At 45.9% G+C, this 27,855-nt stretch overlaps 1 protein-coding gene, 1 long non-coding RNA gene and 1 other non-coding gene across 3 annotated transcripts; 2 read left to right on the forward strand and 1 right to left on the reverse strand.

The window, feature by feature from the left end:
• Window positions 1–83: 83 nt before the first annotated feature.
• On the reverse strand, window positions 84–27,840 carry LOC122666955. The gene is made up of 3 exons (XR_006333733.1): window positions 27,830–27,840; window positions 14,517–14,521; window positions 84–315 (listed from the first exon to the last, which is right to left on the reverse strand). It is a non-coding gene; the product is annotated as an uncharacterized LOC122666955 (long non-coding RNA).
• On the forward strand, window positions 1,672–1,743 carry TRNAE-UUC. Its single transcript has one exon. It is a non-coding gene; the product is annotated as a tRNA-Glu (tRNA).
• LOC122666954 (60S ribosomal protein L7-2-like) lies at window positions 16,993–20,121 on the forward strand. The gene is made up of 7 exons (XM_043863087.1): window positions 16,993–17,096; window positions 18,493–18,684; window positions 18,818–18,915; window positions 19,108–19,165; window positions 19,246–19,325; window positions 19,579–19,681; window positions 19,802–20,121. The coding sequence occupies exons 2-7, from the start codon at window positions 18,502–18,504 to the stop codon at window positions 19,985–19,987; spliced, it is 708 nt and encodes a 235-aa protein (XP_043719022.1). The 5' UTR covers window positions 16,993–17,096; window positions 18,493–18,501; the 3' UTR covers window positions 19,988–20,121.
• Window positions 27,841–27,855: the final 15 nt, after the last annotated feature.

The raw sequence follows: 27,855 nt of genomic DNA on the forward strand, positions 1-27,855 counted from the left end.
AGAAAAGTGAAAGGAATTGAAGCAGATCATACAAGTCTAAATTGGCTCAGAATAACTCAACTATAAAACATAGGAACACAATGTCCAGTCAGCAAAAGCAACCGATCTCGATGTTATCATCAGAGAGGTGCACTTCACCAGAAGCTTCCTGTCTGCACTCAGTCAAGCGCTTGGGAAAGATCACAAGGGTACCTCCACCAAAGCCACTTGTTAAGGCCAATAGGAAAACTGCCTCCAGGAGCACACCATTGTCTGATTTGGCTAAAAATACATCATCCTGGAAGGGTGTGTGCACGGATGGGTGGGTTTGTGTGTCTATGTATCCAAATTGCAGAAGTGTACATATAACAATTTCATATTTACATCTGTATCTGCATTTAATACAAAAAAGACTACTGAATACATTGCGGATCCTTCTCAAGTTCTCAGTAAAGTTAAGACATTTGAATTCCATTATTCCACAATGGAATAAATGGAAGGGGAAGTTAAATATTTTCTCAATTGGTTTTAAGGTTTGTGGATGATTTGGCCTCAAAAGACCTTTGCAAATTCACTCCCAAACTATCCAAAAGATGGCAAGGGCAACACAACAGGTTCCATGAGATTCTACATGGTCGGTTTAAGAAAGTTGCTTCAATAGAAGATCCCAAAGACCTAGGAGGCTAGAAGTACCCAAAAAAATGCCAAATCTACTCACAAACTGGAGCTAATTACTCAGAGAAGGAACAGCCCAGTAATAAAAGTTTGGTATTCTCCTTGTTATATTCACAAACATCTTAAGGGTCTGATGCACTCTTGATCAAGGTGGACAACTGTGAGTATATTATCCCTATAGGCAAAGAGGAGACTTTGAGTGTATATATGGACTGCAAATGAGAAATACAGGGAAGGAAGATCCCTCACACATTCCCCATGAAAGAGAAAAAAGGATTCCCCACCCCCACCCCCACCCCCACCCCCCAAAAACAACAAAAAAAAAAAAAAAAAAAAAGAGGATAAAGCCCTGTTCATGAATCACAGTTGCGATTTCAACAATCCAATCCAACACCAAAATTTTTATAACTACACAAAATAATAATTAGAAAACAATTTTCATGAATAAAAATAGGAAAAGAAAAGATAATTATAGAAACAATAAGAAATTAAGGCAATCAATTTTGATGCACAGATGACTTAAAGTAAATGAATGTTCATCTAAAAGTGTCACAATTCATCAAATGCCCCCTTGTAGGTCTCCTCATTCTTCAGTTCCACCAACTACTCCAACAGGAATCATCGTAAGATAATGAAACAGAGTGCAGAAACAACCCAACCGAACCCAAATTTGGGTAGTGGTAACAGTGTAACAACATAGTGGAACCCTAAAACAATATTTGAAATGTGAAATGCGAGGGGAGTGACTGATAGGCGGCTCATAAAATGGGAAGGAGAGGAGTATTTATATGTTATTTAATATTTCTCAATAAATATAAAAATCCATCCGTAGGCGTCCAGCGGTTAGGATATCTGGGTTTCACCCAGGAGACCAGGGTTCGATTCCCGGCAACGGAACCTTTGGTCTAATTTTATTTTTGTGTCGAATGTCTTGGGTATACGGTATACCGTATCTGTTTCCTCTCCGTTGATACAAAACTATAATTAATTAATTTACACTTGAAGACGAAATAAACATCCGTTGTCGTCCAGCGGTTAGGATATCTGGCTTTCACCCAGGAGACCCGGGTTCGATTCCCGGCAACGGAACTTTTTGTATAATTTTATTTTTGTATCGAATGTCTTGGGTATACGATATACCGTATTTGTTTCTTCTCCATCGATATTGGACTGAAATTAATAAATTTACCCCCGAAATAATAACATTAATCCGTTGTGGTCCAGCGGTTAGGATAGCTAGCTTTCACCTACGAGACCCGGGTTCGATTCCCGGCAACGTAATTTTTGGTTCAATTTTATTTGTATCGAATATTTTGAGTATACTGTATTGGTCTCCTCTCCATCGATACCGGCCTATAATTGATAGATTTACCCCTGATTTCATATTAAATTATATTTTTTTTTACCATTTTACCCAAGGTTTGTACCGATGCACTGATACAAGATCAATGAGGAACCGGTAATAGAGCCAATACCAATACGAATTAGCTGATCCATCAATCTGATACTAACTACTAAAACCATTGAGAACCTGATAAAGCAAAGCTTCTTTCATCCTACCCTCGTGCAACCAAACAAGATGTACATATAAAAATGGGAAGGGGTTTGCTGCTAGGTTGCGTGGTCCCTTTGCTAGTGCGAAGATCAATGAGATCACCTACGACATACACGGGCATCCAAGGGGAGGGGCGGGGTGACCATTTCACTGCCCCATGTGAGAGGTCACAAGGGGGCGTTGCCAAGCATAGTTCTTTTTCCCTATCAGGAGAGAGACTCAAGAAGCATTGGAGAGCCTGCACACCCTATAAAGAATATTTTCACTAAAAATATACTCCCATTCAGGCGTGGGTGCAAATGTGCAATAAGCTAACTTTTTTTTCTCTAACCCAATTGTTATTTCTACTTATCATAACTTAAAATGTAACCTAAAGACCTTGGAGCTAACAACCTACAAAAATTTCAACAATAGCTAATCTACCAGAATATAATTGTGTCAACAGAGACTCGCCTAATCTAGAAATAATTTCTCCCTCTTCGTTTGGTTACAAGAGAAAGGAAGTGAAAATTTTTAAATCAAAAAAAGAATTTTTGATAATCATCATCCAACATGATTGTATAAACTACTTAAATTTCTTACTATATTTAGCAAAGATAATTTTAAATGGGTAAAGTTGTTTGTAACTAATTCAGTTACAACCCATTGTTGTAACGAGAGACTTATTTGCCCACCTCACACCATTTATCAACTTTTTAAGATAAAGTGGTTTATTATAATTTCCACTGTTGCGTGTGAAAACCTCCGGTGCTTGGTTCGCCCGTGGATGAACCTGCAAAAACCAAGCAATGAGCGCGAGAGGGCCGGTGTGGCTCCGGCCTAGGACTCTCCGATGCTCAAGTCAGGTCTTCAACGCGACAGCGTAACTGCGTAGTCAAAGCAAGATGTGGAATAGAGCTCCATACCTGGGTATTTATAGAATAAGGAGGAGATGAGACGGTTGGGAGAGTCCTAGTATGGTAGGAGTCCTTGTTTCGGAAGGTTCTCCCGCGTAGAGCGGAGTGGAGAGTTATTTTCGGGGTCGGACTCTTATTAAGGTAAGAGTCCATGTAGAGTGTGATTCTGTGTTGTGCTGGGATCGTGGTTCGACCCTCCTCCCGTGACTCTCGGGATGTGCTGACGTGGCCCGGAGATCCCCGGGGGGTGTTATGGGAGCCTCGATGGAGGAGGGCTCGGCCTACGAGGTCGGCCAGTGGGGTCGGCCATGGAGATCGGCCCGTGGGGTCGGCCATGGAGGTCGGCCCGAGAGGAGGTTGGTCTCGGCCATGAGGTCGGCTAGGAATCCGTGGCTGACCCGTATAATCTCGGCCTCGGCCACCGGCCAGCTCGCTCAAAACAGGCCAGGTCGGGTAACTTCTCAGATATTGGGTCGGCCCAACTTCCTTCTCGGCCAAACTCGGTTCTCGGATTGAGGTCGGGTCGACCACGTGGCAGCCTCTGACAGGTGGGGTGTTTTATGCCTCATCACAGGCCCCCCCACTCATCAGGTGTCGGGTCGGCGCCGATGAGTGAAATTTCCTGGGTGCTTGTCGGGAAGATTATTGCGGTTGGGCCGAGATTATTTATTGCCGCGGATTTCACGCTGCACGATCTGACGGTTGGGCGTCAGTGTCACGTCAGCAGTCATTATGGCGGGCTCGGGAATTCGAAACGTCCTTTGATCTGGGCCGTTGGATCATGTTTAGCTCTGGTCGACCGTTGGATCAGTAGGACCCAACGATTATAAATAGGTGACTCCTAACTATTCATTCTTCACTGCTTTAAGTTATTGACTTCTCGGCAAGTTTGAATCCTTCACCTCGGTTGATCTCGTCGCTTGTCTGCTCAGACTTCTCGGCAAGTTTGGGTCCGTCAACTCGGTAGATCTCGTTAGGCTTCTCGGCAAGTTTTCCGCGATCGTCTCGGCCGAAGCTTCGTTCGTGATCAACTCGGCTGTCGTTTCATTCCCGCTCAGCTCTTCCTCAACCAGTAAGTCTTCTCCGCCCAGCATGTCAGTTTGTAGTAGTCCTATGGGCGAACTGCTCGCCAGGGCGGCAGAGGGCACGAGTCCGACCCGAGAACTCCCCATTCACTCTCCCACCATAGACCTGTTGGGCTCCACATCAGATGAGCCCGACGTAGTGGAGCTTCGTCAGGCCGAGGTGGCCGAGCCCCCGTTACCCATGGGGTCTGATCACGCGGCCCAATCCACGGCTGCAGTCCGGGCCGAGAACTCCGGGTCGTCCTCATCCGATGAAGAGTCAAGTGAGGAAGATTCGTCCGAGGTGGGGGCTGGCTCGGTCAGCTCGTCTACCGACGCCCCTGAGCCCGAGGAGGGTAGTGTCGGCACTGTTCCGAGCACGATGACGGAGGCCGACCTCGACTATCTGAGGACGACCTACGGCATCCCCGAGGACATTCAGCTCCGAGTTCCTAACCCTGGGGAGATGGCCTGCTTCATCAGGCCCGGCGAGGTGGCTCTTTACGAGACGCCCTTCAAGTACGGGTTTCGGCTCCCCGTTCTCAGCCTGGTGGACCAGATCTTGGACCACTTCCACCTATCTCCGGTCGTGGTGCCGAACTCCCTGGCTGGCCGTCTCACGGCTTCTACGCCTGCTCGTGAGATGGGCCGAGGTGCTAGCGTGGCGCTTTTCTCTCGGCTCTTCTTCCGAAGAAGTCTCCCGAGAAGGGGTGGTATTACTTCTGCCGCCGATCAGGGAAGAGCGCGGCTCTAGGCGGTCACAAATTTCTGGTCGGCACGCCGACATTCAACAAATACTGGAAGCCCCGTTTCTTCTTTGCTTCCATTCCCAACAGTCCTCTCCGAACCGAGTGGAAGGAGATGAATCTTAATTATGTCAATAGAGTATTACCCCTGACCGAGAACGAGATGACCTCGCTCGACCTTATCACCCAGCGTCCGCCCTTCGATGTTCTCCAGCTTCAGGACGAGGGGTTTCTCCAGAGTTGGCATATGACCCCGGGTAGGAGCCTTTGCCGAGCCTGTCTTTGTGGTCCGAGCCGACCCCTTCACTTAACTTGGTTTTCTTTCCTTTTCTGACTCGTTTCCTATGTTTTCGGTTTCTCTTGCAGTGGTCGGCCACATTCCACCAATGGACACAGCTCGGCTACGGGCCGAGATCATCGCAGACAGGAAGAAAAAGAATTCCGAAAAGAAACCCCGGGGCGAGTCTTCCAAGGCCTCCAAGGGAAAGGGGGTGATGCCGGGACCCTCGGATGCGGTGGTCGGCCTGGAGGCCGAGAAGAACACGGGTCAGGCCGTGTCTCCGAGAAAGGGGAAAGGCCGAAAAGGCGAGAGGAGCCCGCCGAGAGACATTAAACGCCGAAGCTCTCGGTTAACTCGACAAGTGGCGGCCTTCCGCCCGTGGCCTCCCCACCAACATCTCCCGATACGTGCGGGAGGGCTTCGGCCAACAACATCCCGGTGAGGCCGACTGGCGCCTCTTCCGGGACTCGGCCCGACGCCGGCCGCTCACGCCAAGGAGTGGCTGGATGCCGTCGGCTCCCGCCGACAAGGAGAAGCTGGAGGCGCTGTCCGACCCGAGCTCCTCTCAACCCTATTTCAAGACTTCAATATGGTAAGTTTCCTTGTCGGCTCTTGCCTATGATCGATATGTGTAGCTTATCCCGATCCTTTGTTCTCATGCTTTTTTGTAGGGGTTCGCCAAAGCAAAGAGAGACCATGCTCCGCTTCGAGCGGCTCGACCGAGAACTATTCCTTGGACGTCCAAAGGCAAGAAGGCTTATCAGACGCCGGATGCCGTTCGAGGCGTCGGAGACCCAAGAGAAGCTCACCGCCGAGGCCGAGGTGGAGAGCTCCCAGCAGAGGTGGCCAGGCGAGAGAGAGAGTCCGGGCTCGCAGCTCGGCTCGCCGAGGTGAAGGAGAAGGCCAAGGAAAATCTGGCCACGGCTCGAGCGCGGCGATTAGCGACTATCTCCACTCGGAGGAGTACGCCAATATCCGCCACGAGATCGGAAGCCTCCCTTCGCCGAAGGTTTTGAAGCAGCCGAGCCGAGCTCTTGGCCGAGATCAAGGCCGCGTATCCTGATCTCAATCTCTCCCGCTTTGACGACGATGCGACTACCTTTGCAGGGGAGGTGGGAGATGAGGAGGGGGCCGAGGTCACCCAAGCTCAACCCCTGGGGGCACCTGCTTCGGCCGATGTCGTCCCTCTGGTAGCTGAACCTCAAGACCCTGCCGCCGAGCCCAACACCGCGGACGCTTCCGAGGCTGCCTCCAAGTCCCACGCCGAGGAGGCGGAGATGTAAAAATTTTTGTTTTTGTTTTTTTTTTTTTTTTTTTTTTGTGGGGCCGAGCTGCCTCTTTTGTAACCGTGCCGATCCGTCGGCTTTCAATGAATAAACAATTTATCTTTGTCGAAATTTATCTAAGTATTTGAACTCGGCGCCCTCAATATATATATATATATATACGAGTTGTTTCCCTAGCCGAGCTTAGGAACTCGTCTCTTTTTTATCCATGTTCCCCGTTGTCGGCGGTATCGACCATGCCACGCCGAGATCACTGTGATCCTCACCTTAGTTGCTTTAATTCGCCCCATACGCGGACGCATGGCCAAATATCCTTCCTGGCCGAGCCCAATGCCTTGGCTTAGTTTTTGTACTTTGTTAGGCTCGGCCAAATAAGAATGGCGGCCCTTGAGATGTCGGCCATGCCTATTTGTACAGATCTTACGACCCGACTGACAACCTGTGATGGTCGGTCCTTGATGTCGGCCTGGTCTATGGGGACCGGTCTTATGATTTGGCTGCCGACCTGTGAGGGTCGGTCTATGATGTCGAAATATGAGGACCGGTCTTGTGACCGGGCTGCCGACCTATGAGGGTCGGTCTTTGATGTCAGCCTGGTCTATGAGGACCGGTCTTATGACTTGGCTGCCGACCTATGAGGGTCGGTCTATGATGTCGGCCTGGTCTATGAGGACCGGTCTTATGACTTGGCTGCCGACATATGAGGGTCGGTCTTTAATGTCGGCCTGGTCTATGAGGACCGGTCTTATGACTCGGCTGCCGACCTATGAGGGTCGGTCTTTGATGTCGGCCTGGTCTATGAGGACCGGACTTATGACTTGGCTGCCGACATATGAGGGTCGGTCTTTAATGTCGGCCTGGTCTATGAGGACCGGTCTTATGACTCGGCTGCCGACCTATGAGGGTCGGTCTTTGATGTCGGCCTGGTCTATGAGACCGGACTTATGACTTCGACTTAGGAGCTTGACAATACGTTGTTTGCTGGAGAAAAGGCTTTATTGAATCAAATGTCGGAACTGAAACCGAATACAATCATGTTGAATTATTGAAAAAACTTCTTCAAATTTTCCGAGTTCCAAGGTCTCGGTACCTTCTTGCCCCCCGGAGTCTGCAAGCGATATGCGCCAGGGCGAATTTGCTTGGAGACTATGTACGGGCCTTCCCAGTTTGGTGCTAATTTTCCTTGTTGCTTCGGCTGAGATGCACTGAGTTTTCTGAGAACAAGGTCCCCTTGGCGGAAATGCCGCTCCTTGACTCTTGAGTCATAATAGCTTGCCGTCTTCTGTTGGTACGCCGCGTTTCGGAGTAGGGCATTTTCTCGGACTTCATCGAGGAAGTCCAAATTGGCTCGCAGCCCATCTTCATAGGTCTTCTCATCGAAGTTGAGCACTCGGTATGATGAAGCCATAACTTCAACCGGTGCGAGGGCTTCGGTCCCATAAGCGAGGCGAAATGGACTCTCCCCGGTTGGAGTTCTCACAGTCGTCCGATATGCCCATAGGACGCTTGGGAGTTCTTCCACCCATCTCCCCTTGGCCTCATCCAACCTCCTCTTAATGCCGGCGAGTAATGTTCGGTTGGACACTTCTACTTGTCCATTTGCTTGTGGGTGAGCGACCGAGATGGGTCGGAAGTCAATGTGGAAGTGTTCGCAGAATTCTCGGAAGGCAGGGTTATTGAATTGCGCGCCATTATCAGTGATGAGAACCTTCGGTAGCCCGAACCGGTAGATGACCTTATCTCGAAAAAATTTTTCCATGTTCTTCTCGGTGATGGTGGCAAGGGGCTCGGCCTCGACCCACTTGGTGAAGTAATCGATGGCCACTACTACGTATTTTCTATTTCCCGATGCTGGGGTGAAATCCCCGAGAATGTCCATTCCCCACATAGCGAATGGGATTGGGCTCAGCATTGAGGTTAATTTTGTTGCTGGTCGGCTTGGGATTGGCGCGAACAGTTGGCACTTTTCACAGGTCTTCACGTATTTCATGGCCTCTTCCTGCATTCTCGGCCAATAGAATCCTTGCCGAAGTATCTTGTATGCAAGAGCTCGGCCGCCCATGTGACTCCCGCATATTCCCTCATGCACCTCGGCTAGTGCATACTCGGCCCCCTTCGGTCCCAGACATCGGAGAAGAGGGGCCGAGATTGCCCTTTTGTAGAGTACTCCATCGATCATCGAGTACTTGGAAGATCGGATCTTGACCTTTCTTGCTTCGTCTCGATTCCCCGGGAGCAGGTCGTTTTCCAAGTAGTTGACAATGGGGTCCAACCAGGTCGGCCCATCTTCTTCAATGTGCTTTATGCTTTCGTCTTGTAAGGATGGCTTCTCCAATATTTCTATGTATACTGATCGGCTCAGATATTGGAGGTCGGCCTCGGCCAACCTAGATAAGGAGTCCGCCGCGGCATTCTCTTCTCTCGGTATTCGAGTCATCTCGAAGTGTTCGAGCTCGGAGATCAGATCTCGGACTCGACCTAAGTATGCTATCATCCTTTCGTCTTTTGCCTCGTAGTCTCCGTTGACCTGGTTGACCACGAGTTGGGAGTCTCCTCGCACCTTCAGCCGCTTTATGCCCATAGCTTTGCTGACTCGAAGTCCAGCTAGAAGGGCTTCATACTCGGCCTCATTGTTTGAGGCGGGAAACTTGAACCTTAGGGCATATTGGACAAGAAAGCCTTCGGGGCTTACAAGAATTAGGCCGGCCCCGCTTCCTCCGGAATTGCTCGAGCCGTCAACATTCATTGTCCAAATTGGGTCGGCCGTAGCCCCGACCTCTTGGACTGTCTTTTCTTCTCTATCCTCATGTTCGGGCCCCGTGCATTCGGCAATGAAGTCGGCCAGGGCTTGTCCTTTTATCGCCGTCCTCGGTCGATAGCTTATATCGTATTCACTTAGCTCCACTGCCCAGGAAATCAGCCGTCCCGAAACGTCGGGTTTGTGTAATATCTTTTTCAGTGGCTGGTCGGTCAGTACCACAATCGGATGGGCTTGGAAGTACGGCCTTAGTTTCCTTGCAGCCGTGATTAGGGCGAATGCAACTTTCTCGAACCTGGAATACCTTGTCTCGGCATCAACAAGAACATGGCTGATATAGTATATCGGCCTTTGAGTTCGACTCTCTTCCCTGATCAACACCGCACTGACCGCTACGGGAGTGGCGGCTAAGTATACTTGAAGTTCCTCTTTTGGTTCAGGTCGGCTGAGAAGAGGCGGGTTCTCCAAATATTTCTTCAGCTCTTCAAAAGCTTCTTGACATTCGGATGACCAGATAAAATCTTTTGGGTTCCGGATGTTCTTTAGGGCCTTAAAGAATGGTAAGCACCTGTCGCCCGATCTCGACATGAATCGCGCCAACGCCGCCACGCGTCCGTTTAGCCTTTGTACTTCTCGGATCGTCCTTGGAGGACTCATCTCTTGGATGGCTCTGATTTTTGCCGGATTGGCCTCGATGCCTCTGACAGAGACCATGAAGCCGAGGAACTTTCCCGAGGTTACGCCGAATGCACACTTGGCGGGATTCAGCTTCATCTGGTTCTTCCTCAATACGCTGAAGGTTTCCTCCAGGTCGGCCAAGTGGTGCTCGGCCTTCAAGCTTTTCACCAACATGTCGTCTACGTAGACTTCCATGTTCTTTCCGATCTGCTCGCGGAATATATAGTTCACGAGGCGCTGGTATGTCGCTCCGGCATTCTTCAATCCGAACGGCATGACCTTGTAGCAGAAATTCTCTTGGTCAGTTCGGAAGGCCGTGTACGACTCGTCCTCCTCATGCATCATGATTTGGTTGTAGCCGGAGTACGCATCCATGAAGCTCAGCATCTCGTGACCTGCCGTGGCGTCGATCAAGAGGTCGATCCGAGGTAGTGGGTACTCGTCTTTTGGGCAGGCCTTGTTGAGGTCGGTGTAGTCGACACACATTCTCCACTTCCCGTTCGGTTTAGGGACCATGACGACGTTAGCCAACCAGGTCGGGAATTTCTCTTCTCGGATGAATCCTGATCGGCGAAGCTTCTCCACCTCTTCTTTGATTGCCGTCTGCCGATCAAGTGCGTAGTTCCTTCTCTTCTGTCGGATTGGTTTTCGACCCGGGTCCACATGGAGTTGGTGTTCAGCTATATGTCGGGGTATGCCCGACATGTCCGCAGCCGACCAGGCGAAGACATCGGCGTTCGCTTTTAAGAAAACTCCGAGCTGCCTCCTTTGATCTTTATTCAGTAGTGATCCGAGCTGGACCACTTTGGCTGGGTCATCTTCGCTGAGATGAAGTGGGGTCAGGTCTTCTACGGGTCGCCCTCTTCTCTCTATAAGCTCATCCCGCTGATCTTCGGGGAGATGGTCGACGCACATGGCCATTCCTCGAACATTACCCTTGTTTTGCTTAACGAAGGTAGCGTAGCACTCTCGTGCTTTCTTTTGGTCGCCTCGGACCTCGCCGACACCGTTCTCGGTGGGGAACTTCATCTTCAAGTGAGTCGGGGAGATGATGGCTTGGAGGGCGGTCAATGACGGGCGGCCGAGTATGGCGTTGAAAGCCACCACCGAACGTACCACCATGAATTTGACGGGGATAATCGCCTGGCAGGGAGCTTGCCCAATTGTGACAAGTAGATCGATCGAGCCCTTGATAGTCGCGGCAGCTCCCGAGAACCCGTGAAGCGAGGTTCCTTCGGGCTTGAGCGCTTCGTCACCGAAGCCAAATTGTCGGTACGCTTCCAATGACATAAGGTCCACGGATGCGCCGGTATCGATCAATACGCGGTGTACGGGTCTGTTCGCGATTTCTACCTGCACTACTAAAGCATCGTCATGAGGTAAACTTATACCTTCGAGGTCGGCTTCCGTGAAGGAAATCGTTACTGCCGGCTTGAGTTTCTTGGCGGGCATCTCGGCTACTCCGACGAAGCGAGCGTTTGCCTTAGCCTTTCGAGTACCTTCTTGCCCGGGCCCCCCGAGGATAGTGTATATAGGGGCTCCCTTGTCATTGCTCGGTCCGGATCCGTCCTCCTTCTTCTCGGCTCGGACCTTGTCATCGTCTCTTTCAACTCGCCTGGTTTCGGCCTTAGGCTCGGCTCTTCTCTGATCTCGGTCATCCGGCCGCCGACCTGCACGATCTTCTCGGCCTCCTTTGACATATCTCTTCAAGTGGCCCGCTTTTATCAGCTCTTCGATTTCTCTTTTCAGCTGATAACAATCTTCGGTGTCGTGACCGATGTCCTTATGGAATTGGCAATACTTGTTGGGATTCCGAGATGACCCCGCTTGCATCGGTCGGGGTCGGCGGATGTACCCCCCATCTTGTATTTGCATCAGGATCTCCTTGCGAGATGCATTCAATGGCGTGTAGTCGGGGCTCCGAGCTCGATCCGACCTGTCGGCTCGGCGATCCGTCCTCGGTCTTTTGTCTTCTCTTCGGTCGTCTGTTGTCGGCCTTTTCTTGTCGGTACGACCTTCGTTGCCCTTCCGGGCTTGGAGGACCTCGGCCATGTTTGCAAACTCGTTGCACCTCTCCAAGAGCTCGGCCAGGTTTCTTGTCGGCTTCCGGGCCAAGTCTTTGATAAGGTCCATGTCGGCCAATCCGTTGCTCATAGCCGTATGGGCCGTGGCCTCATCCAAATCCTTGATATCTAAGGATTCCTTGTTGAAGCGAGAGACGAATGCTCGGATCGACTCGTCGGGCCTTTGCTTCACGCTAAGGAGGTTGACCGTGGTCTTCTTATGTTTCATACTACTCTGGAAGCGCGTGACAAAGGCTCGACAGAGTTGGGCGAAGCTCTTTATGGAATTCGGCGGCAACCAGGAAAACCATGAGGTCGCCGCGCCCTTGAGGGATGCAGGGAAGGCTCGGCAAGAAACGATCTCGGTTCCCCCGTACATGGTCATCATCGCATTAAAGTAGTTAATGTGATCTGTCGGGTCGGTCGTCCCGTCATACCTGTCGAACGGGGGAGGTTTGAAACCGTGTGGTAGCGGCGCGGTCATGATCTCAGGAGGATAAGGGTGACGCCCGACTAAAGAGTAGGCGTCCGGGGTCGCCTGTTTCTTCAACCCCTCCACCTGCTCGGCCAAGTCTCGTAGCCGCTTCTCCAGCTCGGTTTCAGGTGCTTGGCCAACTGGCTCCTCGGCCCGAGGTTGATAGGATCGGTCATCCCCCTGTAGTCGGCCATTCTTGGTCAGCCCGGTCCTCACCGTCCTTCTTTGTTCTTTTTTCTTCTTGGAAGTTGGACCCTCGGGGACTCCCCTGTTGTTCTTCTCGGGGAGATGAGCCCGGACGTCGGGGAGTATGACGCGTTCCTTCTCCGTGTCTCGGTGCGCGCCTTTCAACCGGGTCTTTCCTTTGTTCTCGGAATATCCTTGGCGGTTCGTCCTCTCCGATCCGTCCCGAAAATACCGACCTCCTTGCTACAGAGCCGGCTGGTTCAATTTCACGCCCTGTTCGCGGGCTTTGGCGATGTTCTTGTTCACCCCGTCGAGCGCCTCTACTGGGGCGCGGAGGTGGAGTCTTCTGACGAGACGGATGCGAGGACGCAGCCCGACTCGGCTCGGCCCTACGCCGACCCTCATTTTGCTGCAAGTTTCTTTCAGCGCGGGCCGGAGCTGGAGGGATCGCGGCCGGCAGCTGACCCATCAGCCCGCCTCGGGCCATCTGGTTCATGAAGGTGCGCAGCATCTCATTGGTGTGGAGCATCTGCACTGCAAATCCATAACTCGTCGATTATTGGCCGGGGCTTCGGGTCCAAACTCTCCGGCAAGGGTGGCGGTGCGGGTAAGACATTCCCGTCCAAACTTGGCTCGGCTCTGTCCGGCTAGCCGCGGCCGTGGTTAGTGCACCTCCTCCATTCCCGCTTTCTGGAGGTGGAATGGTGCCCGTGATGGGCTGCGCACCACCTGCTCTGGGGGGTCTTCTGCTTATCCCCTGCCGAGAGGCTTCGGGGGGCGGCGATCTCCTCGCCTGCACAATGGGTTGCGGCTCTTCTGTGCGGGAAGTCGAGCCATGCTGCCCTGACCTCGTGTGCACCATTGTTATTGCTCTTGGAATTGGTAGAAACGACAAGGCTGGCTGATGTCGTTCCCACAGACGGCGCCAAATCTGTTGCGTGTGAAAACCTCCGGTGCTTGGTTCGCCCGTGGATGAACCTGCAAAAACCAAGCAATGAGCGCGAGAGGGCCGGTGTGGCTCCGGCCTAGGACTCTCCGATGCTCAAGTCAGGTCTTCAACGCGACAGCGTAACTGCGTAGTCAAAGCAAGATGTGGAATAGAGCTCCATACCTGGGTATTTATAGAATAAGGAGGAGATGAGACGGTTGGGAGAGTCCTAGTATGGTAGGAGTCCTTGTTTCGGAAGGTTCTCCCGCGTAGAGCGGAGTGGAGAGTTATTTTCGGGGTCGGACTCTTATTAAGGTAAGAGTCCATGTAGAGTGTGATTCTGTGTTGTGCTGGGATCGTGGTTCGACCCTCCTCCCGTGACTCTCGGGATGTGCTGACGTGGCCCGGAGATCCCCGGGGGGTGTTATGGGAGCCTCGATGGAGGAGGGCTCGGCCTACGAGGTCGGCCAGTGGGGTCGGCCATGGAGATCGGCCCGTGGGGTCGGCCATGGAGGTCGGCCCGAGAGGAGGTTGGTCTCGGCCATGAGGTCGGCTAGGAATCCGTGGCTGACCCGTATAATCTCGGCCTCGGCCACCGGCCAGCTCGCTCAAAACAGGCCAGGTCGGGTAACTTCTCAGATATTGGGTCGGCCCAACTTCCTTCTCGGCCAAACTCGGTTCTCGGATTGAGGTCGGGTCGACCACGTGGCAGCCTCTGACAGGTGGGGTGTTTTATGCCTCATCATCCACCATCATTTTCCTCCTCCCTCTCTCCTTCTCTCGCTCCGGCTCCCCCACCCTCCCTCTCCTCTCCTCTCCTCTGTCGTTGGTTTCAGCTCTCTCACCCTCCCTTCCTCTCTTGTTCCTCACCTCCACGGGTCCATGGAGGGTGAAATTGCTTCCGTCTCTACTTCTTTGACAACAGAGAACAACAACGAGTAATTGACATGCACTGAACCTGTGCTCTGAAACTTCCTTTACTCAACCAATCAACCTGAATCCAATGAAGCTATCACCTTCAAATCAGCTTTGCATGTCAGTCTCATTTTATCTGAAAGACTTGGTGGGATGGGTTATTCAAAATGCCTTCAACATTGGCAAGGGATTCATGTTACATTTGGTAGAGTTGAGAGCGAAACCCTCGAAAATGTAAATGGATCATGGAAGGATATTCAAATAAGAGAATTTCATGTACAAAGTCATTGTGCTGGGCATCGAAGCAGAGCGGAGAGAGGCGGTGGTGGCCGAGTAGCTAAGAGTTTTGTAACCTCTTTGTAGTATTAGATTACTTCGATACTCATCAGCTTGTATCCATTATTATAGAATTTAGAAATTAAGGAATGAATTTCTATGGTTTGTCATTTATATCTTTGTATCCATTATTGTATCTTTAAATGTTTATATGTATAGAATCATGTGTACCTCACTGAGCGTAAGGTCATTCTATATACGTTGATATTTTTCATATGAAGAGGCTTGTACAACCTAGTATATGTGAGTTGAGAACCCAAGGTTACAGCCCAAAAGACATTACGAAATGTTAAGAACATTTGATTTTTTGAATTGTAAATAACACTTTGGTATATTTGAATCAGACTTTTATACATGCATAAATGTGGCTATTTGCCACTAGTGCATAAATTAACTTTTGAAATGTAGCTTAACCTTTATGCTTCCTCTGTGTTATATGTGATACTAGGACTTTTGCTACTATTTTTCATGTTTATTTGTGAGCTTATGGGGTCAGTGCTTGCAAGAGTAGTGCCTTGAACCCTGTTTGGGTTTGGCACATTATAGCCTGGGCCTCTAGAGCTTGCATGTGCACGCGTGCAAGCATCGACTTGGGTGGGATTTCCTCCTTTCCATGGAGACAGTGCAGTACTTTTGCGCGTTTTGTGTTTAGGCACAGTAGCCATGTGGGCTCTTTTAATTTCCCTTGCAATCAAAAGGAGCCTAACATTGAAAGTGTTTTTTTATGATAGCTTAAGATTGTAAATTATCATAATTGATAATTTTGCAAGTTTGGATTAAGGGTTAAATATTATATTAGTAAAAGTTCCTTGCAGTCGGGCTGCCATAGATAGAATGATTTGCAGTTGGTAATATAATCATGTAGGATAATTATTACAAAAGTTTCTTTCACTATACTTTAATTTTTCTTGCAACCAATAAACTCCAATTAAGATTGTAAGTTTTTTTACGATAGCTTAAGATTGTAAGTTGTTAGAAAATATTATATTAGTAAATTTCCTAATTGGCCACATGGAAGGATGATTTGACAAGTCTCATAATTTTTAGTTTTTTCCTTTGGTTGAAACAATTTTAATAGTTGAATATGAAAGACAACAGAAACCTACAATTACTAGGGGGAGAGGTGGTTTTTTTTTGTTCGGCGCAATATGCAAACTAGGAGAGTCGATCCCTTGACCTCTTGGGGGGCATACACTCCAACCGGGAAGCCACCAACCAACCAACTAAACAGATTAGGTTTAAACTAGACATAAATTTAGAATCTATAACGGTAATAAAAAATTAGGGAAAAAGAACGCTATCTGGTAGCGTGACCATTGTGGCTCCTATGCCTAGACACAAAACCACATTGCCCCCAAGAAAAGACAAAAATCCTGCCCATGTCGATGCTTATGCACACTTCTAATGGCCAGCACGCACGTGCCACTTATTAAGATCCCTAATAATACATTAAGATGCAATTGAAAATTTAAAAAGAAAAGAAAAAGTTTTCCACCACATGGGGTTTTTTATTGCCAACTATGTGAATCCCATGTAAATGATACTATTTTTTGCATCATTAATGATTAGTGTGACAAAAGATTCCCGGCACTCACTTGGTGGTAAAACCTGAACAAAAATTGTCTGTTGCCCGAGTTGTAGCTATGTTCTTGCTGCCCCAATTGTAGGCACCGATTTGGAATCTAGAAGGTTATTATGGAAAAAACTAAAACCTAAGAACCCAAAGGGGAAAGGGATTATTCTAAGTTTGTGCCTACGATTGGGGGCAGCAAGAGCATGGCTGCAACCCGGGTTGTAGCCAATTTTTTCCCGTAAAACCCTAAAAAGTAGTAAATGAAAAAGATTATCCACGTTACAAATAAAGTTGTCAAAACCAAATCGAAACACCGTTTATCGAAATCAAATCGAAACCGACAAACCGTTTATTATAAACGATTTGGTACCGGTTTCTGTTTATTTTACTCGGAGTCAAAACCAAACCGAACTAGACCGTATATAAACTGCTTAATACCCTTGTGACAATTTGCCCTATCAGAGAGACATTCTCCAAGTCACTCCTTCTCCTTGTCCTTGTGTAATGCATATACATTTAAAAGTTACAAAAATACCCTCTTAGACTAGACATCCACTTTGGGAGTTTTAAGATCGGCAGAATACACTCCAAAGGTCATTTTATGTCATTTGAACCATATATAGGTACTGCGTCTTGATTATCTTTTTCTCTTTTTCTCCCGGCCCGTATCGATCTTCCTTGCAGCTCTGGAAACTGAGCCTAACAGGTAACACCGTATTACTTTCCTCTTGAGTTTTCTTTTTCTTATCACCATCATTATAGATTTCCTTTTTCTCCCTGATATGTTTGCAAATATAGATTGGGGACATCTTCTGGTTGTAAATATTTTGATATTTTGTTTGTTCATCATTAGAGATTGAAAAACAGCTAAATAATATGATTTTTCAGATATTCTCATTGTTGATTCGCATATTTTCGATTACGTTTGAATGGGTTTCAAGTACTAATAATATACACGGTTCTGTTTGTTTGATCATTCAGGAGAAGGAGTTTCTTGTGTTTTTGGTCTAATGGTTTTAGTGTATATTGTTTTTGATTGTCCAGTTAAAAACAGAGATATGGTTTAATGGCTTAAATTGGATTGGCAACCCTTTATGTCTCACCCTCTTCTGGGAAAATAAATAAATAAATGAATAAAAGCTTACTTGATTGATCTAGTGCAGAAAGAGGTGACTGCTGCTGCTAGTATTTAGTTCCATTTTGATTATTTGTAGTTTTCGCAATCATACTGATTGAATGAAATGTAACCCAAAAATGTTCTTTCATCCATTTGGTCTTGTTATTTGTGTGTTTGTGCTATCTTTATGGTTTTGGGATATTCATTGATCAATGTTCTGCTGTTGAAGGGCTATAAATGTTTAGCGCCTTTTCGATTCAGGGAAGTAGTATTGACTCTAGGGTTTTTTTTTTTTTTTTTTTAATTACTCTTCTTTGATTGATATATATGTTAGGGTTAGGGTTTTAAGCACAAGGTTGCTTAAAGCATTACACCCTGAGTATCTAGTTTGGAATACCCAGACTGCTGCCTCCAGCTAGTATATATAGGAAAACTAGGGTTTAGGTCAGATGGGCTAATTACTAAATTGCCCCTCATAGCCTGGGCATTAATACAAGTAGGATTATATTAGAACATATAAAGGGATATTACATAAATACCCTTACAATATATCGTACCACCATGTACTTTAAATACCCATATCTGATTTGTCACAAGGGTGGGTTCTGATTTTTGTTTCGATCTCTCTCTATTTTAGGCTAGTGGTTTGGTTGATCTAAGTTCTATTTTTAGTGTTACAACTTACTAAATTAGAGTGTTCAAATTGTTTGTCCTGATGGTTCATGCTGCTTAGGTAATGTTTTAAGGGTCTTCTGTTTATTTATAGGTACCAGTTGATTTCTTGAATATGTCTGCTGAGATCTTTCTCTCACTCTAGCTATGTATGGGTGTATAAGAAATTATTGGCATGAGTATTTTTTATGAGCTTTGAACATAAAGCTTTACTTTTTATTTTTGGTTCCAGTTGAAAAAAAAAGGTCCTTAATGAACTTGATTGGCATGTTTTAATATATTGTACTTTGTGTCTTTTAGTTTATTTTCCGGGTAAGAGATGGGAGAAGAAATCGAAGGAGGGGCTATTGTTCCTGAGACCATACTGAAGAAGAGCAAGAGAAATGAAGAATGGGCTTTAGGGAAAAAGCAAGCACTGGATTTGCAGAAGAAGAAGAATGCTGAGAATGGAAAGCTTATCTTCAAGCGGGCTGAAAATTATGCAGCAGAATATGTGGAACATGTGAGGCATATATCTAACCCCTTGTTTGTGTAGTGTTTCCCCATTTCTTATCACAGTTTCAATAATGGGGTTATTTGTTATCTTTGCCTCATACTGAAATGTTACAGGCCTTTCTATTGGATGTAATCTACAGGAGAAAGAGCTAATCAGATTGAAGCGAGAGGCCAAGTTGAAAGGAGGTTTCTATGTTAACCCAGAGGCCAAATTGTTGTTTATTATTCGTATTCGTGGGTATGCAAATAATTACAGTGCATGCTTATGGTTTTGTGAGTTTTTATTCTTTGTTGTAGGAAGCTTCTATCAAGATGTATTTCTTGCATGAGAATCTCATTTCATCAACTTTTCCTGCTCTTGATCTCCTAACACCCTTCAGTTGAGTTTGTCCTTGTCAATGTTCCTTGTGTGTATATTTCCTTTGTTTAGTATCAACGCACTGCACCCCAATACAAGAAAGATCTTGCAACTTCTCCGACTGAGACAGGTTAAAGAGCTCTTGCATCTTTTTGTTGGATTTGGACAATATGTTTTCCACAATTTGATTATTTTTTATTGCTGCTGTAGATATTCAATGGTGTATTTCTCAAAGTGAACAAAGCAACCATGAATATGTTGCACAAGGTTGAGCCTTTCATTACTTATGGGTAAGGTTTTCTAATTGGCATTTCTAGCAATGTCCCAATGCTCCTTCCCAGTTCAACTGTTTGACTGTTGTAACTGCCCTATTGGGCCAACGCTTTTCGCACTGGGTTGGTCTAGTTGAAATAACAGACACATGAAAAACATTTTTTTGCCCCCTTTTCTTTAGGATTGGTTCAGTTGTCTGCTGTGATCCAATTTCTCAATATTAGTTTTCTGGAGAGCCTTATTTATTTCATTCTTTATGATAATTTGCAGGTACCCTAATCTGAAAAGTGTGAGAGAACTGATATACAAGAGGGGCTATGGAAAACTGAACAAGCAGCGAATTGCTTTGACTGAAAATTCAATCGTCGAACAGGTATGCCACCTTCGATCTTCTCTAATTTAAACCCCCAAAGCGCCCCCCCGCCCAAAAAAAAAAAAAATCCAATAAATGAATAATGTAAAAGGAATGGTGTTGTTGGTACAAAATTTGCAGGCCCTGGGCATCCATGAGATCATGACAGTGGGACCCCATTTCAAGGAGGCCAACAATTTCTTATGGCCATTTAAGCTCAGTGCTCCATTGGATGGTTTGAAGAAGAAGAGAAACCATTATGTGGAAGGTGGAGATGCTGGGAATCGTGAGGATTACATCAATGAGCTCATTAGGAGGATGAACTAGAGTCATCAATTTTCAGAATTTTGGATATTATTCACTAGGTGGAGATGCCGGGAATCGGGAGGAATACATCCATGAGCTCATTAGGAGGATGAACTAGAGGACTGATCTTTCCAGATTTTGAGATAGTGCTCACTAGTTGTTTTTTAACATGTTCTTTGCTGAATTTATATAGAATTGGAAGTTACATTATTTCAATTTCCTTTTTGATCATCTTTTATTTTTATTATTCTTCTTTGTAGAGTTTGTTGTTGCAATTTGTGGCACTTATTTTTATTTTTTTGTACTCTTCGCAAAGCAATGTTTAATGCAAAAGAATCTACTAATTCGACTTTGCCCAGCTGTAGTTATGGGTGGGTTGGTAATGTTTTAGCAGTCATGGTATCTGGTTTACTGGTGTACTGTTGATCTGTATGTTGCATTGGAGACATGGTCAATTTGGATTTAGGGTTAAGATAAATAATCAACTGGCCCAACTGGTTCGGTAATGGCCAACAACTCTTTTAAAAACAAGAACTCAGCCTTATCCCAACTAAATGGGGTCGGTAATGGGCCAACAACTCTATTTATTGATGAAAAATCGGATCAAAGGTGGTTCAAGATTGGGTTGAACAAATCAATTGTGCCACTGTATTTTTTTTTGTTTTTATGACAAATAAACAAAAACTATATTATTGCACAAAAAGATATACATCAGGGAGGGGAATAGTTATTCACATCCCTATACAAGTGATAAGTTAGGCCCGTTAAATGTTCAGTTGTATCCAAAAAGGAAAGTAGAAGTGGTAAAGTATTCCTAGGAATTGGGGAGAAAGATTGGAAGGTTAAAGCTTTAAAAAGTCTAGGGCTATGAACCCAAATATCTGTAACTGAAATATTGTTTTGTTGTAACTTCTCCCATCCTGTCCATAGACCAAAAACCTCCGCTTCAGTATCCTCCTGTGTAGCCAGCCAACCTGCATCTGTTAGAACACTCTCACCGTCTATCAAAACATAATAAGTCCATCTTGCTAATTTAAGATCTGGTTCATAAATTCTTGCAACCGCCAAACCAGACATATTCAAATTAAACTAATTACCGGAGATAGGTTGTGAAATTAATTGGGGGAGATATGTCCATATCTGCTAACCAGCGGGAAACATTCTTTAGAACCACAAGAGGGTCCGCAGGGGCATTACACATAATCACTTTGTTTTTTTACAGACCAGATGAAATAAAAAGTAAGAATAAAAACAGAGAAAACCCAACTTAAAGAAGCCTTGTCCAAGAGGAGTGTTCCAGGTGCAGAGGTAACAAGATCAATGAGAGATGGAGCAGCTAGATGCTTAGTTCTCAGTCCAAGGGGACCCGAAGCCCACACATGCTTAGTCCAATCACAAGACAAAAAGAGGTGCCAGATGGACTCAACACTAGAGCCATAGAGAGTACATTGTGGTTTGACAGCCATCCATTTCGAAAGGGTGCCTCGAGTAGGAATCCCTGCATTTAAGACACGCCAAAAGAAGATTTTAAACTGGAGATGAATTCGTAATTTCCAAAAAAATTTCCTCCATCTGGAGTAAGCACAATTTGTTGAAATTGATGTAGTGAGGAATTGGGAAGCTCTCCTGGTAGAGAAGCTCCCATTTCTAGAGAGTGTGCACCACCAGGAGTCATCAACCTCAGTGATGTTAATTATAAGAATTGCATTCACAAAGGAAGATTGAAAACAAGCATATAATCTTGATGTGTCCTAGGCATTATTAAAGATGAAATCACTTACCTTGCCAAAGTTTGGTGAAGGTACAATTACCTGAGGTATGGAATTATCTGTTCTCATGGGGACCCAGGGGTCATGCCAACAGGAAGTAGTTCGTCCATTCCCGATTCAGCGATAAGAAATTTTTTTCAAGTCTGGTAAGATTTTAGCTATGCTATTCCAGGTCCAAGACCCCTCTTCAGCCCAATTTTAGGGTCGAAAATAGAGGTTTTAGGGAAGTAGGGGCCTTCAGAATTCTAGCCCAGACCGAAGATGGTTCAGAGATAAGTCTCCATCCAAGCTTAAGTATTAAGGTCTTATTATGGATTTTGGATTTACGAAGGCCTAAACCACCAGCAGACGTGGGCTTACAAATAGAATCCCACCCAATTAAGTGACTACGGGTTTTGTCCCGATGGTCATTGTTCCAAAATCTAAGGTATATTGTGTCCAACTCCTGACATGTCTTCTGAGGTAGAAGGAAATAGGACATGTGCTAGGCAGGGGTAGAGGCCAATACTGATTGAATCATCACTCGTCTCCCTGCATAAGAGAGAAGGTTCGCCTTCCAGGTGGAAAGCTTAGAACGGACTCTATCCACCAGGGTAGTGAGGTCCTTACACTTTGATCTGGGTGACACAGTCTATTTCTTAAATAGACAGACTTAGTGGTCATTTCCTTCATTTGAAGGAGGCTACAAAGGGTTTTCCTTTTTTCCAGCCCAACCCTTCTACTAAAGAAAATCTCACTTTTACCAAAATTGATTTCCTATCTTGTAATATCAAAGAAAAGGTCAAGAACCGACTTAATAGTTAAGAAATCATCATCAGTTGCTCGACAAAAAATAAAAGTGTCATCAGCAAACAGCAAATGAGAAATTTCAGGTGCAGTGCGTGCAACCTTAATACCTTTAAAAAGTCCAATTTCCCTGTAAGCACCCAGAAGTCTTGATAGAACTTCCATAGTTAATAGGAAAAGGTAAGGACTTAGAGGGCAGCCCTGTCGTAACCCCCTCTGAGGGATCAGATAATTATAGGAACTCCCCTGCAGTTTGATGGAAAAAGAAGTAGTAGTTACCAGGGCCATGACCAGGGAGATCCAATGATTGTCAAAACCCAAAAATTTTAGGAGATTGGATAGGAGTTTCCATTCAACTCTATCATAGGCTTTTGACATGTCAATTTTAATCGCCGCATAGCCTCCTTTACCATTGTGCCATTTAAGGAATTGAAAAATTTCCTGGGCTATGGCAATGTTATCCCCAATTTGTCGTCTAGCCACAAACGTAGCTTGGAAAGGGGAGACAAAAGAAGGAAGAATGGGCTTAAGCCGGTTAGCCATAATCTTGGCAATGATCTTGTAGCTGACATTACACAGACTAATAGGTTTGAAGTCCACCACCGATGTGGCATTCTCAGTTTTAGGCACCTACAACTGGGAGGGAAGGTTGCATTACAAAAGAAATTTTGGACAAAACAAACCACATCTTCCCAAATAAGCTCCCAACAATGCTGAAAGAAACACGCCTGGAATCCATCTGGCCCTGGGGCTTTGAAGGCCCCAATCGAGAACACAACCTTCTTTATTTCACTCACATCATGGGGAAGGGATAAGTGGGTCATAGATTGGGAGGGGAAGAGGGGGAAATAGACACTCCACAAAGGAAGTGTCCAAAGGGTTGGATGTCTTGAAAATAGTTCCCAGATGTATTGAGAACAAATGGGCCATAAGTCTGGGGTCTTCAACTTTATTACCCAAGTCATCCACAAGAAAGGAGATGCTATGTTTTCTAATGTTGGCCTTAGAAACAGCATGATAGAACTTAGTATTCCTATCCCCATCTTTAATAAAAGTTTGCCTAGATTTCTGAAACCAAAACAGTTCCTTAGCTTTTGAAATCCTGAAAAGTTTGGAATGGAGCCCGTGTAGAGTTTGAAAGTTATCCGGGGGGGGGGGGGGGAGGCATCTTCTGTTACGAGGAATTTCTCCAAATAATGTCGTTGTAGGGGAGGCATATTCATTATTTCTCCAAATAATGCCGTTGAAAGTTATCCGGGGTGTGGGAGGCATCTTCTGATAACTCATCTTTCCATCCAGGCACTAGATGAACCCAGTCCAGTCGTATCTGAGTCTTTTGATTCCGAATATGATTTGCCCCCCATTTTTGTCTCATAGCATGGTGATCAGAAGGACAAAGATGATCCTACTCAACCTATTGAAGTTCTCTCTGAAGAAGATGAAAACCATCCTCCAGCCCCGCAGATACCCGTCCCAGGTTCCCATCCCTACCAAAACCAGGATCCAAACGAATTGTTCACTTTTGATGGCGCCCCATTACACAGGTGGCCCCAAAAGATTTCAAAATTTCATGCTTGGCTTACTGCTGAACTTCTTCAAGCAGGCATGACCCCACGGACGACCATTACAAAGTTCTTAGCCCGCACTCATGGTACCCTTTGAGAATGGTACATGTCCTTAGGTCCATACCGTTAATTACAATGGGTCCAGCTTAGTGTTGATGACTTTGTTCTTTAACTATATAATGAATTCATAGGTCCTCTGGAAAGCAACAAAGTCAAGGCCAGAGAAGAATACTTTCAGATGAAATGTTGTTCATTCCAAAAATCAGACCTTGAAAGACATTTCACTCGAATGATGGATCGTTTTTATATTCTTGGCGGAATGGATGATGTCAATATGAAACAAGTATTCCACAACTCTTTCCCAGAACCTTTGGGAAAAGAGCATTCAAGAATCTCCACAATCAGGGATTTCAATTGCACCAGATTTCTCTTGGTCGCCTCTACCAAGAAATCCAGACAGCCCTCCAGAGACTGTGTGACCAACAGCAATTTTTCAAAATATGGGAGAAGACCACTGAAAAATTAAGGGATACCTGTGGTACCTCCTTTCTGAAAATCAAATGCAAAGACCAGCACTGCATTTGTCCTACAAAGAAGAAATCCCATCATTCTAGGCACAAGATCAACAGATCTCCTTCCTACCATCACTAGCACTCTCGACCATCCACCAGGCCACAAAAAGGCAGACGATTCAAATATTTTAAGAGAAAAAAGTTTCGTGGCAAGACCACAGACAGATGTTTCTCTTGTGGCAAATCAAGCCACTTTACGAAGAACTGCCCAGATAAACAGAAAAAGGCCAAACTCATGCATATGCTCACCCAGTATAATGCTTCCGATGACAGAGATGTAGATGTAGAGTCTCTCTACTCCATCGATGATGAATTCTCCTCGAATCTCCTTTTTGCTGTGGAAGAAGAATATTTTTTGGATGATGGATCTGATTTTCCCGCTGAGTCCGACGGATTAGACCCCGTCTACCCACTCTCCCCTCCTTTCACACCCCTTCTGGCCTTTCCAGCAACCAGAGTCCTTCCATTAGCCCCATTGTACATAGTCCCTTCAACTTGGGACCGACCAGGCAAGATCATAGGATACTTTGACACAGGAGCTACCATGACCATTCTAGCCCCACATGTGTTACCCCCCAGTTGTTGGAAATCCCATAAGCAATATTTTACTGCCGCAGATGGTAAAACCTTTGCTGTGGACCTTATTTCCAAATCTCCTATTACCTTCAAGATCTTCCCCACTTTGACAGTTCACCATCATGTTTTAGGATCTTCCCTCCCTGGTCGTGATGCTCTTATTGGATTCAACCTCCTCTTAAAATTTCCATCTCTCCAATGGAGTGCCCGAGGTCTAACATATAAAAAGCATTTCCTCCCCTGGACCACTGTCCCCAACCTTTTTCTAATTGTTCCTTTTGCAGATATCAAATAATAGTTGATCTCCCAATGCTGTGCTGATTCTCATACTGAGTTCCTTACTAACTGTGACCATCCATTATGGCAGAATCCCTAGTTCTTCATCAAGCTTCCTTTCAAGAAAAATGAAGATGCTAATCCCACAAAAGCCAGTCATGCAGGGATGAATCCAGAACATCTTGCACTTGCCCAAGAAGAGGTCAGTCTTCTCCAAGCCCAAGGCCTTATTGCACCAACTTCATCCCCATGGGCATGTGAAGCTTTCTATGTCAATAAGCGTGTTGAACAAACCCGAGGAAAACTCAGACTTGTCATCAATTACCAGCCTCTCAATGCATTCTTAGCTGATGATAAGTTCCCTCTTCCTACAAGGCCAACTCTCATGCTACAGCTAGCACATGCTAGAATCTTCAGCAAATTTGATCTTAAGGCAGGATTTTGGCAGCTAGGCATTCATCCAGAGGATCACCCCAAAACCGGATTTTATATTCCTAGATCTCACTTCCAGTGGAATGTTATGCCTTTTGGTCTCAAGGTTGCTCCATCCCTCTTTCAGAAAGCAATGATGAACATTTATGCCCCAATCCAGAAGCAAGCCCTCATCTACATTGATGATATCCTTCTCTTCTCCAAGACAGAAGAAGAGCACCAGCAACTTCTCTCAAAGTTTTATGATCTCACCACCCAGCATGGAATCATGCTCTCTGCAAAGAAAATGGAAATAGGTGTCTCCAGCATTGATTTCCTTGGCGTCGTCATTAACCAAGGCAAATATGAACTTCAGCCTCATATTGGTAAATCCCTTCTGCAGTTCTCTGATGGACCATTCATTGTTTCTCAGTTACAACAGTTTCTCGGCATCATCAACTATATGACTGAGTTCATCCCTCGGCAGATTCAGTTCACTGGATCCCTGAACAAACTCCTCAAGAAAAATCCTCCTTCATGGTCACAGGAACACACCCAGGCTATTCAGATCCTCAAACACATTGCTCAACAGCTCCCTTCTCTTCAGATTCCGTCGAACGGTCTACGGATCTTACAGACTGATGCTAGTGATGACTAATGGGCTGCAGTTTTACTTGAAGAACTTCCCGATGGAACTCGTAAAGTTTACGGATATCGAAGTTCCCAATTTAAGCCTGTTGAACAACATTACCCCATTCACAATCACCCACTGGGACTGCCAAAATCTCTTTAAAAGTGGAGTAATAATGTTGTTCAGCAGGCTTAAATTGGAAACTTCGATATCCGTAAACTTTACGAGTTCCATCGGAAAGTTCTTCAAGTAAAACTACAGCCCATTGGTCATCACTAGCATCAGTCTGTAAGATCCGTAGACCGTCAGACGGAATCTGAAGAAAACGGAGCTGTTGAGCAATGTGTTTGAGGGTCTGAACAGCCTGGGTGTGTTCCTATGACCATGAAGGAGGATTTTTTTTGAGGAGTTTGTTCAGGGATCTAGTGAACTGAGTTTTCTGAGGGATGAACTCAGTCATATAGTTGATGATGCCAAAAAACTGTTGTAATTGAGAAACAGTGAATGGTCCATCAGAGAACTGCAGAAGGGATTTACCAATATGGGGCTGAAGTTCATATTTGCCTTGGTTAATGACGACGCCAAGGAAATCAATGCTGGAGACACTTATTTCCATTTTCTTTGCAGAGAGTATGATTCCATGCTGGATGGTGAGATCATAAAACTTTGAGAGAAGTTGCTGGTGCTCTTCTTCTGTCTTGGAGAAGAGAAAGATATCATTAATGTAGATGAAGGCTTGCTTCTGGATTGGGGCATAAATGTTCATCATTGCTTTCTGAAAGAGGGATGGAGCAACCTTGAGACCAAAAGGCATAACATTCCACTGAAAGTGAGATCCAGGAATACAAAATCCGATTTTGGGGCGATCCTCTGGATGAATGCCTAGCTGCCAAAATCCTGCCTTAAGATCAAATTTGCTGAAGATTCTAGCATGTGCTAGCTGTAGCATGAGAGCTGATCTTGTAGGAAGAGGGAACTTATCATCAGCTAAGAATGCATTGAGAGGCTGGTAATTGATGACAAGTCTGAGTTTTCCTCGGGTTTGTTCAACACGCTTATTAACATAGAAAGCTTCACATGCCCATGGGGATGATGTTGGTACAATAAGGCCTTGGGCTTGGAGAAGACTGACCTCTTCTTGGGCAAGTGCAAGATGTTTTGGATTCATCCCTGCATGACTGGCTTTGGTGGGATTAGCATCTTCATTTTTCTTGAAAGGAAGCTTGATGAAGAACTGGGGATTCTGCCATAATGAATGGTCACACTTAGTAAGGAACTTAGTGTGAGAATTAGCACAGCATTG

Source organism: Telopea speciosissima, chromosome 7, assembly GCF_018873765.1.
Source record: "Telopea speciosissima isolate NSW1024214 ecotype Mountain lineage chromosome 7, Tspe_v1, whole genome shotgun sequence".
Classification (NCBI taxonomy): domain Eukaryota; kingdom Viridiplantae; phylum Streptophyta; class Magnoliopsida; order Proteales; family Proteaceae; genus Telopea; species Telopea speciosissima.

What these genes read in the sequence shown, in the direction of transcription:
- LOC122666954 (XM_043863087.1), top strand. Translation starts at nt 18,502, where the DNA reads ATGGGAGAAGAAATCGAAGGAGGGGCTATTGTTCCTGAGACCATACTG. An exon ending in CAGCAGAATATGTGGAACAT is followed by an intron (nt 18,685 to 18,817) that starts GTGAGGCATATA and finishes TGTAATCTACAG; the next exon opens with GAGAAAGAGCTAATCAGATT. An exon ending in TTTATTATTCGTATTCGTGG is followed by an intron (nt 18,916 to 19,107) that starts GTATGCAAATAA and finishes TCCTTTGTTTAG; the next exon opens with TATCAACGCACTGCACCCCA.